A 15,148-nucleotide genomic window follows, 5' to 3' on the forward strand; every position below is an offset into this window, starting at 1 on the left:
TATCGAAGAGTGTGATCAGCAATTTAATTTTTTCATATTTTATCTTTGTTAAGTAATTATCCATTTATTTGCACTAACCGAATGGATTCTTCGCTTCAATGCTCGTAGCAGTAGCAAGAGGCTCGCCCTTTCCTTGTTTATTAACTGCTCGTACTCTGAATTTGTACTTATGATTTGGCAACAGTCCTTCGATAGCTACAGATGTCTCTGGGCCATCAGTCTCACCAGCTGGTACCCATCGTCCAGTTGCTTCATCAAGCTTTTCAACAACATACTTCTCAATTGGTGTCCCACCGTCATCTTCTGGTGGTTTCCATGAAAGTTTGCAGCCCTCTGCAGTAACGTCGGATACTTTGAGTGGTCCCTCGGGTGTTCCTGGTTTGTCCAAGACTGTGACTTTTACATAAGCTACGTCTTTGCCGTTGATATTCTCGGCAATTAATTGGTATTTGCCTGATTCTGCTCTTGTTGCCATTCGAACATTTAGTTTAGTGTTATAATCAACGTCCTTGATTTTAACACGATCGCCTGTTTTAACATCTCTATTATCGAGAAGCCATCTGGTCCTTGGAGCAGGTTCTCCACTAACTTTAACATCAAAGTCAAAGTTTTGACCAGCCTTGATCTTGATGTCGACTAAGTTTGTTCTGTCAATCTTAGGTGCCATGTTACGAGGTTTAGCATAAATAATTGGCGTCTGATTAGATGGTTCACTAGGACCAGCTTTGTTAATAGCACGTACGCGGAATTCGTACGGTTGTCCTTCAACTAAATCACCAACAGTGGCCCTGACAGGTGTATCGCTTGGTCCATACGCTGGAATTTCAAGAGCTTTTTCCCATTCACCGTATTTGTCCTTCTTTTCGACAACATAGCTTGTAATTGGAGCACCACCATCGTTCATTGGTGGATTCCACTTAAGATCAATATGATCCTTGTCCCAGTCAGTTGCTTCAAGATCAGTTGGCTTACCAGGTTCGTCGAAAGGATTCTTTGCAATGATTGTCTGTTCAGCCACAAGTGGTTCTGATTCACCTTCAGGGTTGACAGCTGATACACGGAATTTATATTCTTTGCCCGGTATCAATCCAGTAACATCGAAGCCTGGTTCAAGAGCACGACCACATGGAACCCAACATCCAGTTTCTGGATCCATCTTGTCGATTTGATAATATTCAATAGGAATACCACCATCATCGAGAGGTCGTTTCCACTTGAGTTTGCATCCTTCTTTATGAACATCTGTAACTGCAAGAGGTCCTTCAGGTGGTGATGGTTTATCAGTAACGGTAACCTTGACAGTTGCTTGGTCTTTGCCACATGAGTTTGTGGCAATAATCGTATAATCGCCACTGTCATCACGCTTTACTGGACGAACTGTAAGTTTACTCGTGTACTCTGAGTTATCAATGTTAACAGTTCTGCTTGGAGTGAGTGGCATTGCACCGAAACGCCAATTCATAGTTGGATGAGGTTCTCCAATAACGTTGACGTCATATTTGAGCGTTGATCCTGCTGAGAGCGTGATATCACGCAAAGTACGGCGATCTATCTTTGGAGCCACTGTAAAGTAATTTTTTCAAATCAAAACAAAACATTCACAATATACTTATGCATTTTTTCATTTTTTAATGTATACTTACAGAATCTTGGTTTAGCAATAAATGTTCTACTAGAATCACCAGGTTCTGACTGACCAGCCTTGTTAACAGCTATGACACGAAACTGATATTCATTACCCTCAATAAGTCCAGTAATAAGCGCTGAACATACTGGCAGATCTCTTTCCATAGTCTTTTCCCACATCGTACTGTACTTGTCTTTCTTTTCAATGATGTAACCAGTAATGGGAGTACCTCCATCGCTAACTGGCTCGCTCCATTTGAGGTCAACTTGATTGGCGGTCCAGTCAACGAACTCAGGTGCACCAGGTGGCGAAGGAATAGCTATAAATAAAAATAACAATTAAATACATGAAGATATAAAAATATAGTATATTTTTCATAAAAATAAATAAATAGAAACTAACTGAAGGGATCTTTAGCGATGATTGAGCCAATTGTTTCAAGTGGTTCTGATTCTCCTTCTTTATTCAAAGCTTTTACGCGGAATTTATATTCATGGCCAGGTGTTAAACCTTCAACTTTCATTTCAGGAACAGGTGACCTACCAATTGGTAGCCATACTCCAGTTTCAACATCAAACTTTTCGACGATGTATCCATCAATGGGTTCACCTCCGTCATCCTTTGGTTTTTTCCACTTCAGTGTGCAGCCATCTTTGTGGATATTACTAACTTCAAGAGGTCCTTCTGGTTTATCAGGCTTAGAAACGACAGTAACTTCGACTTCGGCAGTATCAGAGCCATATTGATTACTAGCACTAATTTTGTATATGCCAGTATCTTTACGTTCTGGTCTGTCATTGAAGAACTTAGTATTGTTAGGCACATTTTCGATGCGGCGGTATGTTGTTTGGTGAATAACTTTGCCATTGAATGACCATGATACGTCTGGTGGCGGTTCTCCAAATACTTTAACATCAAACTTGAGTGGCTCCCCTTCATGAATTGTAATGTCTCTAAGATTCTTTCTGTCGATCTTTGGTGGTAACCTTCTGCATTTGGCAGTAACAGGTTTGCTAACTTCAGATGGTTCACCAGGTCCAGCTTCATTAATAGCACGGACCCTAAATTCATATTCTTGGCCTTCATCTAGATTATCTACCCTACCTTTGCAATCAGGTCCTACAGTCTCGACGGCCTTAATCCATCGAGGACTGCCTTTTTCGCGTTTTTCAATTACGTATCCAGTAACTGGTGACCCGCCATCATTCATTGGCGGTGTCCATTTCAGATCTACATGATCCTTGTCCCAATCAACGGCATCTGGTCTACCAGGTGGTCCAGGCTCATCAAATGGATTCTTAGCGACAATAGCGGTTTCAGTAACCAATGGTTCTGATTCACCTTCAGCATTAACAGCAGCAACTCGGAACTTATATTCTTGTCCTGGTACTAGATTTTCCACATCAAGCTTTGGTTCTAATGTGCGACCAACCGGAATCCATCTGCCGTTGATGGTGTCCATTTTTTCAACTATGTAATGATCAATTGGCACACCACCATCATCTAATGGCGGATTCCACTTCAAGCTACAACCTTCTTTATGTACATTATCGACTTTCAATGGTCCTTCTGGTTTTCCTGGTTTATCTAATACGGTTATTGTAATTGTAGCATCGTCAGTGCCAGATTCATTTTCTGCTTTAAGTTGCAAAACGCCGGTATGAGCTCTAGTTGCAAAGCCAATAGAGAATTTGGTTCTGTAATCTTCTTCTTCGATAATAACACCATTCTGGTTACTTTCTTGTTTCTTTTTGTTGAGTGACCATGTTTTCGTTGGAGGAGGTTCACCAGAAACCTTAACATCCAATCGTATATGATTACCAGCTTTGACTGTAATATCTTTAAGATTACTGCGATCGATTTTGGGTGCAGCATATCTGTCTTTGGCGACCATGGTATCACTAGGTTCACTAGGTTTACTAGGACCACCTTTATTGACCGCTTTAATACGGAACTGATACTTTTGTCCTTCTACTAAATCACCAATTCTTGCCTCAGTCCTCAAGCCTGGAGATTCACCAGCCTTCTGCCATTTGCCATATTGATCTTTCTTTTCAATAATGTATTTTTCAATTGGCGCTCCTCCGTCATTCTTAGGCGCAGTCCATTTAAGTTTAGCATGATTCTTATCCCAATCCTTGATTTCAGGCTTACCTGGAGCATCAGGCTCAGTGTAAGGATTTTTGGCAGTTGTTGGTATGGTTGTTTCAAGAGGTTCAGATTCTCCTTCGCTATTAACGGCTTTTACTCTGAATTGATAGTCTTTTCCTTCATTTAATCCAGCTACATCAGCCTCTGGCACTTTACTTACGCCACATGGAACCCATCGTCCCATATCAACATCCATACGTTCAATGACGTAATGATCAATTGGTTCACCACCATCATCGTCGGGTTTGTCCCATTTGAGTTTGCAACCTTCAGATGTTACATCAGATACCTGCAGTGGACCCTTTGGTTTAGCTGGCTTACCGACAACAGAAAGTTCAATTTCGACTTCATCTGTACCACTATCATTAGTGGCTATTACAGTGTAAGTGCCACTGTCGGCACGTTCTAGTTTAGTTAAAGTGAAACTTGTATGATAATCTTCATTTTCGATCTTTAGACGATCTTGTGTCTTTAAAATAACTCCCTTGAGCTTCCAAACCACTGTTGGTGCTGGCTCACCAGTGATTTTAGCCTCCATTCGCAATATTTGACCAACGCGCATAGTCTTTTTCTGTAAATTAGTGCGATCGATGCGTGGAGCAACTGTAAAAATTAAAATTAATTTAATTGACATTTGTATTATTTATTAAAATACAAGGTAAGTTGATATTTGTGGTATTTATGCTTACGGTTACGTGGTTTTGCTACAACACTCTTTGATACATCGCTCGGTTCTCCTGGTCCAGCCTTATTTACAGCAACAATTCTAAATTCGTATTCATGTCCTTCCTCTATACCATTAGTAACTTTAGCGTTAGTTTGACTTCCTGGTACTTTAGCTGCATCAACCCATTGTCTACTTTCTTTATCGCGCATTTGTACAATGTATTGCTCAATAGGAGCACCGCCATCATCTGTAGGTGGATTCCATGTAAGGTCTACAAAGTCTTTGTCCCAGTCTGTAAGTTGGGGACGACTTGGTTTTCCTGGCTCATCTGTAAATAAAAAATTGAAAATATTATTAAGAAAATATTTTCAGTGTCCAAGTCTTGAATAAACTATAATCAATAGCGTTCATACCGAATGGATTTTTAGCAATGATAGACTTATCGGCTTCTAGTTCCTCGGAGTCGCCTTCCTTGTTAACAGCTTTAACTCTGAATTTATAAGGTTTACCTTCTAACAAACCAGTAATATTTGCTTCTGGTTCCGTCGATCTTCCACAAGGAACCCACTGTCCCGATAGAGGGTCCAGTTTTTCAATTTCATAGTATTCAACTGGAGCGCCTCCATCATCATCAGGTTTCTTCCACTTGAGTTTACAACCATGCTTGTTAACATCGGTTACCTCAAGAGGTCCCTATATGATAAAAATTTAATTAGCAAGAAAATGAATTAAATGAAATCATCATTTAGAACAAGAATACTTACGTTAGGCTTGCTTGGTTTACCTAATACTAAAAGATCGAATTCTGCAATATCTTCACCTACTTCATTTTTAGCCTTAATTGTGTATCTGCCTGTATGTGCTCTTTTACATTTCAAAATTAAGAATTTAGTGTTATAGTCAACATTGTCAATTCGTATTTCATTATCGGTTGATAGTTCTTTTCCTTTGAAGGACCATGTGACTGTAGGAGCTGGTTCACCAATAATGTTGACATCCAGCGATAGCGTGAGGCCAACTTTTATGGTAGATTGTTGCAAATTCGTTCTATCGATGTACGGCTTAACTGCAAAGCAAATGCATTGAATTCAAATTAAAAATATTAAAGTATTTTTTACTGCTTAGTAACTTATAATACTCACGCCAACGAGCTTTGGCAGTATGTGGGTTGGTAGCTTCGCTAGGTTCACCAGGACCTGCTTTATTGACTGCTCTTACTCTAAATTGATACTGATTACCTTCTTCCAATTTAGGTACTACTCCAGTGCAAACCGGACCTTCAACTTCAGCAGCTTTAACAAAGCTGGTTCCAAATTTATCTTTCATCTCAATAATGTAACCAGTAATTGGAGCGCCACCATCTCTGATCGGTGGCTCCCACTTAAGTTTGACCATATTTTCAGACCAGTCGACAATTTCTGGTAGTCCAGGCGCCGCAGGTGTATCTATAAGTTAATAATTGGTTATAAAAAAAGTATATATATTTTAGAATAATAATTTTATGTTTAGATACCATATGGATTCTTAGCAAGAATAGCCGTATCGGTTTGCAATGGCTCTGATTCTCCTTCTTCATTGACAGCCTTTACACGGAACTCATATTTTTTTCCTGGTTCAAGACCAACAATAGTTTGTTCTGTTTTCTCGGGGTCAGCAATTCCAGCAGGTACCCATCGTCCACTGGTAACATCCATTTTTTCAATTATGTAACTTGATAAAGGAAGGCCACCATCATCTTTAGGTTTCTTCCATTTAAGTTTGCATCCTTCTTTATGAACATCGGTAACTTCAAGAGGACCTTCAGGTTTACCTGGCTTATCTAAAAATTAAATAAAATAATTATGACGTCGCTTATGAAATAGCATATAAAAAATTTAAATCATTTAGCATTAGCATACTTACCAAGTATAATTATTTCTACCTCAGCTTCATCAGATCCTGAATCATTCACAGCCTTAATTGTGTATTTGCCAGTATCTTCACGAGTAGTGTTCGACAATTGAACTTTGGTGTTGTAATCTTCATTGTCGATTTTAACGTTAGTACTCGTAGTGAGTGGCTTAATACCTTTGCTCCAGGTAATGGTTGGAGGAGGTTCACCTTCAACATCTACATCTAATTTCACTAGTTGACCTGCTCTTACTTTTACAGTCTTTAGCTTCTCACGATTGATGTGTGGCTTAACTATATCAAAAATAAATAAAAAATTAATTTTGATAAATACTATAATAAAGACAATATTACTTGCAAGATAATGTATAATACAAACTTACGGAATCGTGCTTTAGCTACATGTGGTTTTGTTGGCTCTCCAGGTTCACCAGGACCAGCCTTATTAACAGCTCGAACTCTAAATTGATAAGTAGAACCTTTCTTGAGACCAGTAACGCGACCTCTTGGTTGAGAACCTGTCGTCGTAACTGCTTCTTCCCAGTGACTCGTGAGCTTTTCTTTCTTTTCGATTATATATCCAGTAATAGGAGCACCACCATCGTCTTTTGGTGCTTCCCATTTAAGGTCAACCCGATCAACATCCCAATCTTCGAAGTCAGGTATCCCTGGTTTGCCGGGAAGATCTGTACAAATATGGTTAAATGAGTTGCATATTTACATCATGCTAAAGAAATATTTTTATTTTAAAAATGATAATTTACCGAATGGATTTTTAGCAGTGATGGATCTGTCAGTAACAAGAGGCTCAGATTCTCCTTCTTCATTAATAGCCTTAACTCTAAATTCGTAATCGTGACCTTCTTGCAATCCTTTGACATCCATTTCTGTATCATTGGTACGTCCTACCGGTACCCAACGACCGGTAGATTTATCTAATTTCTCGACTTGGTAGCCAGTGATTGGTTTGCCACCATCATCCTCGGGCTTCTCCCATTTCAATTTACAACCACTCTTAGTAACATCGGAAACTTTTAATGGTCCTTTAGGTTTCGACGGTGCCGCTGTGAATAATGATAATAAATTTATTGTAACTTTTACTTATCCATACTTTACTAATATGGATATATGTAAAATACTCACATAAAACAGTAACTTCTACCTCAGCTTCGTCTTCTCCGTGAGCATTCACAGCCTTAATTTTCCAAACACCAGTATTGGCTCTTGTGCTATCAACGATGCTAATCTTTGTGTTGTATTCAACGTTGACGATTTCAATGTTACCTCCTGATTTAACCTCAGTACCTTTGTGGTACCATGTAGTTTCTGGAGGTGGTTCACCTCGCACATCAACATCATATTTTATGGGTTTACCAGCTCTGACAATGATTGGTTTGAGATTAGTTCTGTCAATTCTTGGTTTAACTAAAAAGAAATTGATAACATTGGTATAATAACTTGGTTATTGAGTACCCGAATAACTTTTAATTTCACGTCAATACATACGAGATTTGTGTTTGCAAATTTGCATCTTTGATGCATCTGATGGAGGTGAAGGACCAGCCTTATTAACAGCAATAACTCTGAACTGATATTCTCCTTTTTCCTTTAAGCCAGGAACTTTAGCTTCCAAAACGTTTCCAGGAACTTCAATAGCCTTCTCCCATTCGGGCTTTAATTTGTCTTTTTTTTCAATGATGTACTTCTCAATTGGAGCACCTCCATCATATTCTGGAGGAGTCCATTTGATGCTAACAGATTCATTATCGTAATCAGTAATCTCTGGAGTACCAGGTTTAAGGGGTTCGTCTATTTGAAAATAATTACATCATTATTAATATAAATCTTACATTTTATATTCAGTATTTGTTTTGAGATATCATTCATAAAATTTTTATTTACCAAATGGATTTTTAGCAATTACTCCCCGTTCACTTTCAAGCGGTTCAGAATCGCCTTCGTCGTTAATAGCCGTAACTCTGAATTTGTATTCACTACCAGGATTCAATCCTGGGACATCGAACTCGCACTTTCCGTCTGCTGGTACCTTGCCAACACGTACCCACTTGCCAGTCTTTGTATCCATCTTTTCGATTTCGTACTCTTTGATCGGGCAGCCGCCGTCGTCTTCTGGCTTCTCCCACTTGACTTTAGCACTTGTTTTAGTGACATCTGATACTACTAGTGGTCCCTTTGGTGCTTCGGGTTTGCCAAGTACGATTAATTCAACAGTTTCGCTATCTCTGCCACTAGCGTTTTCCGCAATAAGTGTGTATTTTCCTGTATCTTTTCTTATAGCATTAATCAAAGTAAATTCGGTATGATATTCAACGTTTTCAATTTTAATACGCTCGGAATTTTGAAGCGGTAAATTATCTCTCCAAACCCATTTACATTCGGGAGGTGGCTCTCCAATAACATCAACCGACCATTTGTGCGTTCTGCCTGCCTTGATCGTGATCGATTTAAATGTCTCACGATCGATTCTTGGTTTGACTGCAAAATTTGAAAAAACATTATGTTTAAAATAATAGTTTTAAACAAAAAGAAAAAGTAGGAGTATAATACTAACGATTCTTGTGTTTGCAGAGATGATTATCAGTAGGTTCACTAGGTTGACCTGGACCAGCCTTATTATGTGCTCTGACTCTGAATTGATATACCATTTTTTCTTTGAGACCTTCGACTTTGCATTCCGCCCTGTCATCATCTGTTTTAGCCACTTCAACCCAATCTGCTGAGAATTTATCTTTCATTTCAACAGTGTAGTGAGTGATTGGACGACCACCATCGTTGTCAGGTTTAGCCCACTTCAGACTGACGCTCATGTTGTCATAATCGATAATCTCTGGTTTTCCTGGTTTGCCAGGCTCGTCTAAAATATTTAAATGAAAAATCATTAAATAAAATATTCTTGCAATTCTAATAAATATAAGTAATTTATGCATTACCATAAGGATTTTTAGCCAAAATAGCCTCATCAGTCTCAAGAGGTTCAGATTCACCCTCCTTATTTTGTGCCTTGACACGGAACTTGTATTTCTTCTTAGGCGTCAATCCTGTAAACTTGAATTCATGTGGTTCACCTGGACCAACTTCACCAGCAGGTATCCATCTGCCAGTATCCATATCCATCTTCTCAAGTGTATATCCAGTAATATCGGTACCACCATCATCCTTTGGTTTCTTCCATTTAACAGTGATATGATCTGATCGAACTTCTACTGTTTCTAGCGGACCTATTGGTTTAGATGGTTTATCAAGAACGACAACATCAGCTACACTTTCAATTGTTCCCGAGCTGTTTGTCAGAACCAATTTATATTTTCCGGAATCTGGTCTTGTAGTTTTTCTTACTGTTAATACTGTATTTCTTTCGTATCTATCGATCGTTAATCTCTCAGCAGAATCTTGAACCAATTCTTTTTCTCCCAAGAACCATTTGACTTCAGGCTCTGGTTCACCACCGTACTTGATATCGTACTTTATAACTTGTCCCTTTTTAATAACCAAGTTTTTCAATCCATCCCCGATAATGAAAGGCTTAACAAATCGACTCTTAGCAATAATTGGCTTTGTAGCATCGGATGGCTCACCAGGACCAGCCTTGTTGACAGCCCGAATTCGGAATTCGTACTGCTGGCCTTCTTTCAGGCCATCGATTGTTCCTTTAGTGACATCACCTTCAATCTCCTTGCCTTTAACCCATTCTTTACCAAACTTTTCTTTGTATTCAATGATGTAACCCGTGATTGGTGCACCGCCATCGCTTTCAGGCTTTGTCCATGTAAGATCGGCATGGTCGACATCCCAATCGACAACTTCTAAATTTCCTGGTTTTCCCGGCTCGTCTATAATTCATAAGTTAAGTCGATCATCAAAATCAAATGAAGATTTCATTTAATCCTTAAAAAATAAATATTTACCCCAAGGATCCTTAGCTAAAACTGGATTAGCAAACATTGCCGGTTCGCTCGATCCTATTTTGTTGACAGCACGAATACGGAATTTGTACTGTTTCTTCGTAACAAGATCCTCCACTTTATAGACTGTCTTTTCACCAGGCATTACCTCACCCACACTATCCCATTGTGCCTTCAAGCTCATATCAAGACGTTCAACAACGTACTTAAGAATAGGTGAGCCACCATCATCTTTGCTGGGCTTGAATTTGACAATGCAACTTGTTGCAAACACGTCAGTGACCTCAACATCGAGTGGAGGCGACGGAACGTCTGTAGATAACAGAAAGTGATGAGTAAAGTGAGCAAATACTAGTAAAAGATTTAAATTTCACTTGATATATTATTTACCTTGCATGTTGACAAAGACGTCTTTAACCTCATCTCCTTGTGCATTGCTAATTTTTATTTGATAAGTGCCACTTTGATCGTGTGATGGTTTCTTAATTTTGTAAGTTATTTTGTCTTCACCGACGACAATTTCAACATCCTTTAATGGTAATGGCTTTCCATCTTTCAAAAGCTTAGCTTCTACTTGCGATTGTTTTGTTCCTTCGACTGAAATATAAATTTGATTAGAGATCTCTGAATATTATTAAAAATAAATATTTTAGATTAGTCAATTTTTACTCTTGTAAGGAATAGTGAAAACAATAGGTGCACTGCATGGTCCTTCAATAGTATCAGGAATTTCAGCGATCGGTTTGCTTTCACCCTTCTTCACCGAAAGCATACAAGAGCTCTTCAGTTCACCACTCTCGCAAGTGATTTCGCCGTCATCGGTCATTTCAGCACGATTAAATACCAATTGATGTTTGCCACCACCAAGATTCTTGATCTCAACACGTTCGCTTGGCTCAATAGGTTTACCATTAAAGAACCAGTTAGCTGGAGCTGTTGTGTCTTGCAGCTCTACTTCAAGTACAACTTTTTCACGTTCGATTGCAACAGTGTCCTTTAGTTTCTTATTGAAACGGTTGGCATCTGTGAAAAATTCGACGTAAAATAAATAATGTGTGTTTTCAAATCAATATTAAAAAAGTTTTAATGTTTAATATTTACAATTGACAATGAGTTCAGCTTCGGTTTTGTCAGCGTTACTGACACAAGAATACATGCCAGCATCGGTAACTTTGGCATCTTTAATAATGAGTTTCCTCTTACGACCGTCAACTTTGATTTGAACTCGTTTGTCAGGAATGATTTCTTGATCCCCTTTGAACCATTTGACATCACCTTCTTCATCGTCAAGCTCGCAAGATAAAGTTATTGTTTCCTTCTCCGTAGCAGTTGTATGTTTTAGTACTTTGACGAATTTGTATGGATATTCTATGAAATCAAACGATTCAGATGAGAAAATATCCGTTTAAAAAGTTTTTGCGAAGACTGGTTACTGCGAAAGAAATTTACCTATAATTGAAAGGGTAGTTTCGGTTTTGTCGGGTTGTTTTTTAATTTGACAATAATATTCGCCACTATCCGCAATTTTCGCTTTTCTAATAGTTAGTCGACAGGTACCAGACATATCTTTTGAAATTTGGTAGTAATCACCATCCTATATAGGAGAAAATTGTTATTTTTATTAATTCGGATAAGTTTCGTACAAAATTACGCGCAGAAAAATATTACTTCACCTCTAATTTTTGTTTCGGTCCTCTATACCAAGTAACTACTGCCAGACTATTATTGACCACACACTCCAATACGACCTCATGCCTGTCAAAGCCACTTGTTTGTTGGTTAAGCGGTTTGATAAAGTGATATACCGGATCGGGTTCTTTTAAAGAAGTAATTGTTATTTTGTTATTCACGGTGAACGAAACAATCAGGTAACAGGTAACTTTATTACTAAATAGTTCATAATACCATCGACAGTGAGGAAAGCTGTGCAAGAGATTCCATTTATATCGATCGTATATTTGCCCGTATCTTCCACCTTTGGGTTGTAAATGATGAGTTCGTAAGAATCTTCCTCGTTTTTAAATTCATATTTTTTCGTTGAGAAGAGTTCCTAGAATTTATAAAAATATTTGAAAAAGCATGAACTTCATAAATAAATCTGACTGTTTGATCGTCACTTACATCTTTCCTGAAATACCACCTTGGCTTGCACTTTGGTTTCGAAAAGTTGCATTGGAATACAACTTTTTTGTCTTTGCCTTCCTTTGCATACTGATCGATCATAGGTTTCAAGAACGACTCTGGTTTCTATGTCAATAAATAAAAAGCGTATCAGTATATTTTCTAAAAAAATTGCAATACAAAAACTTCTAAGAAAATATTAAAGATTGAAAAATTGAAGTCACTTTTATGACTTGATCGAAAAACATTGGATCCATGAACAAACTGAAAAAATGAAAAAATTCATCGCTGATAAAAAATACTGGAATTTTCTAAAAACTTGCAAAAGTCTGAAATACTTTGAACAAAGGGAAGAAAAATACCAAAAAACTTTTTTGTCGGTATATCAGCCTTTTAAAATTACTCTTCTAACACGAACAACATCAATGCATAACATTTATTTGAACCCCAAGCACACACTTAGGCATTTGTATTGAAAATGAAGAAAGAGATATAATTCTAAAGTCAAACGAAATCGGTATAGGAATAGTAGAAAATGAAACTCAGAAAGGAAATAAATAAGCGTTTTTTTTTGTTTCTATATGCGCCAGACGAAGAGACGTATAAAATAGTGTAAATTATTGGAACAGTGACAATAACATCGGTATACTTGGTAACCACAACTCCAACCTCCGTCTTGGTGAAGTGATGAAGTACTGGCCAATCGGGAATTAACTCGGCAAGTGAGGGTCTACGTGAGCAACTGCCACGGTACTAGAATAAATAATAATTAACTCGAGAATGGCATAGTCCTATGGACTTACGCTAGTAGTTCTGAAAGGGGCAAAACGTATCTAGAAAATCAAAAATTGGTTAAAACTAGTTTAAAAACACTCATCTATTAAAAAATTCGAGATGAGAAGTAACGAAGATCCTAGTTATCTGTCGTAAAATCTGACGCAAACTGTAAAAATTGACTTCGAAAAACCACTGGATTCATTTGAAAAAGATTAAATCGTTATTTAAAAATGCTGTAACAATAAAAAGTAATAAAAACAGAGGAAGAGTGAAGTAGCTGTTTCTCTACATATCACCGCAAACGCATGAGCAGTTACGAAAAAGTAATTTTGGCCACTGACCTCGCCACTTTCGCTTATTGACTCCAAGTCATCCTGCTTCTGCATGTCATTTAAATAATTCGTCAATCAACCTTTTTATTCACAAAAATATTCATATGATACTTTTTAATCAAAATGACAAACGACGATTTACCATTAATCAATGAAAAATAGGAATCAAACAAAAAGAAAAACTGTTTCAAAAATAATTTATTAGAACACATGATTTTCAAATAGCATTTTGACAAAGGGTATAGGTACCAAAAACTTTGGGACGGGGAAAATCACAAAAATAACATAAAACTTACTTTTGCAATTGATAAAACATAATACCTCCAAATAATAAATTCAAATTACCACCTAGCGTGAAAAAAAATAGAAAAAATATTTTATCGAAACAAGATGTATGAACGTAACAAACCCTTTCGACTTTCTTGAGCGCTGGCTTTGGCTTTTCTGCTTCCTTGAGCTTGACTTCCGTTAGTTTCGACTGTTTTTTGCCCCATGGCACATATTGGCGAGTTTGCAATTGAACACGGAAGTCCGTCACGCCTGAAGGAATAATAATCAATCGCTACAATTGCGCACGAGCGTCGGAACTCGAGAAGCAAAAGAAAATGAAAGAACCTGGAGGAGTGACGAAAAGTCTCGTTTGGGTCTCATCCGAGCCATGCTCATTGGTGACGACGATCTTGTACGTTTCCTCATCATCTGGCTTAGCTTTCAGTATTGTCAAAAGGACGGAATTGGAGGCTCCATCGGTGGTGAACTTGTGCCTGTTACTCTCGAAGAGCTCGCTCATACCCTTGTACCACTTGAAGGTGGGCGCAGGTGTACCTTCCACCCAAGCTTGCAGCACGACTGTTGTACCTGAATTAAAAGTAAATTGTTTTCAAATCAACGTTCAAAATTCAGGACCGAGTGTATGTTGTCATGCTTACCTTGTACGAAGGATACTTTCGGCGCCATATCGCAGAGTGGAGGTCCTGGATCGCCGACATCTCTGAGTGCAGTGCTGGGTTGAGCGGCGAGGTTTTCGAGATCCGCCACGCTTTGTCTTCGCGCGTCCGTACTCGGACGCCGTCTCTGTATTACGAGGTTTCAATTAGCACGAGCTTTTCGATTGGTCGACTTCTCAAGCCTCTTTGATTTTCACTCGATGTTATTGCTTATTATCAACTTACCCTTGCTTGGAACCATTTAGAGATATTATCTTTGTTACATATACTGAAGCGAAAATCAAAGCTGCTTATCATATTATTGACTTAATTGTAAATCACATAAGTAGTACAAAATATTGAAGTAAAAAAAACGAATTAGATTATCTTAGATCAAGAGATAGCATAAGTTAAGAAAATTGGTGAGGCGAGGTATTAGGTAAACGAAGATTGAGATTAACGTATGGCATAGTAGATGAAGATTTTGTTGTTGTTGTTGTTAATCACCCTTATAATCATAAGTGCTGTTAGGTACTATATAATAGCTGCGGTCAATTCACTGGTGTTTTGGTCAGTGTTTTTTCTTTTCAAAATTCATTTTAGTCATTAATTAATCAACACAATCTTTGAAAAAAAAAGAGAAAAAAAATTCGTACGCCATGCCTAGAATTAAGGGATATCACCGTGAGGGTAATTTTTGGGCTAGTTTTGGGGAGGTTTTAAAGATTTTACTA

At 38.0% G+C, this 15,148-nt stretch overlaps 1 protein-coding gene across 1 annotated transcript in view; it reads right to left on the bottom strand.

Moving 5' to 3' along the window:
* LOC131666338 (twitchin) overlaps window positions 1–15,148 on the bottom strand; it is a 52,350-nt gene that overhangs the window by 13,674 nt on the left and 23,528 nt on the right. The window contains exons 36-62 of the mRNA XM_058938938.1: window positions 14,418–14,562; window positions 14,104–14,346; window positions 13,898–14,028; window positions 12,380–12,505; window positions 12,164–12,308; window positions 11,932–12,074; window positions 11,708–11,852; window positions 11,360–11,626; window positions 10,928–11,281; window positions 10,649–10,855; window positions 10,262–10,570; window positions 9,287–10,186; window positions 8,908–9,210; window positions 8,238–8,831; window positions 7,842–8,144; window positions 7,479–7,760; window positions 7,100–7,399; window positions 6,719–7,021; window positions 6,348–6,629; window positions 5,959–6,264; window positions 5,588–5,890; window positions 5,210–5,511; window positions 4,859–5,138; window positions 4,468–4,773; window positions 2,030–4,381; window positions 1,644–1,946; window positions 79–1,563 (exon numbers count right to left, since the gene is read on the bottom strand). Coding sequence (XP_058794921.1) covers window positions 79–1,563; window positions 1,644–1,946; window positions 2,030–4,381; window positions 4,468–4,773; window positions 4,859–5,138; window positions 5,210–5,511; window positions 5,588–5,890; window positions 5,959–6,264; window positions 6,348–6,629; window positions 6,719–7,021; window positions 7,100–7,399; window positions 7,479–7,760; window positions 7,842–8,144; window positions 8,238–8,831; window positions 8,908–9,210; window positions 9,287–10,186; window positions 10,262–10,570; window positions 10,649–10,855; window positions 10,928–11,281; window positions 11,360–11,626; window positions 11,708–11,852; window positions 11,932–12,074; window positions 12,164–12,308; window positions 12,380–12,505; window positions 13,898–14,028; window positions 14,104–14,346; window positions 14,418–14,562 — 11,119 coding nt within the window. The remainder of the gene's footprint in view (window positions 1–78; window positions 1,564–1,643; window positions 1,947–2,029; window positions 4,382–4,467; window positions 4,774–4,858; window positions 5,139–5,209; window positions 5,512–5,587; window positions 5,891–5,958; window positions 6,265–6,347; window positions 6,630–6,718; window positions 7,022–7,099; window positions 7,400–7,478; window positions 7,761–7,841; window positions 8,145–8,237; window positions 8,832–8,907; window positions 9,211–9,286; window positions 10,187–10,261; window positions 10,571–10,648; window positions 10,856–10,927; window positions 11,282–11,359; window positions 11,627–11,707; window positions 11,853–11,931; window positions 12,075–12,163; window positions 12,309–12,379; window positions 12,506–13,897; window positions 14,029–14,103; window positions 14,347–14,417; window positions 14,563–15,148) is intronic.

This window comes from Phymastichus coffea, unplaced genomic scaffold (assembly GCF_024137745.1).
Source record: "Phymastichus coffea isolate CEN01 unplaced genomic scaffold, Cenicafe_Pcof_1.1 PCOF00058, whole genome shotgun sequence".
NCBI lineage: Eukaryota > Metazoa > Arthropoda > Insecta > Hymenoptera > Eulophidae > Phymastichus > Phymastichus coffea.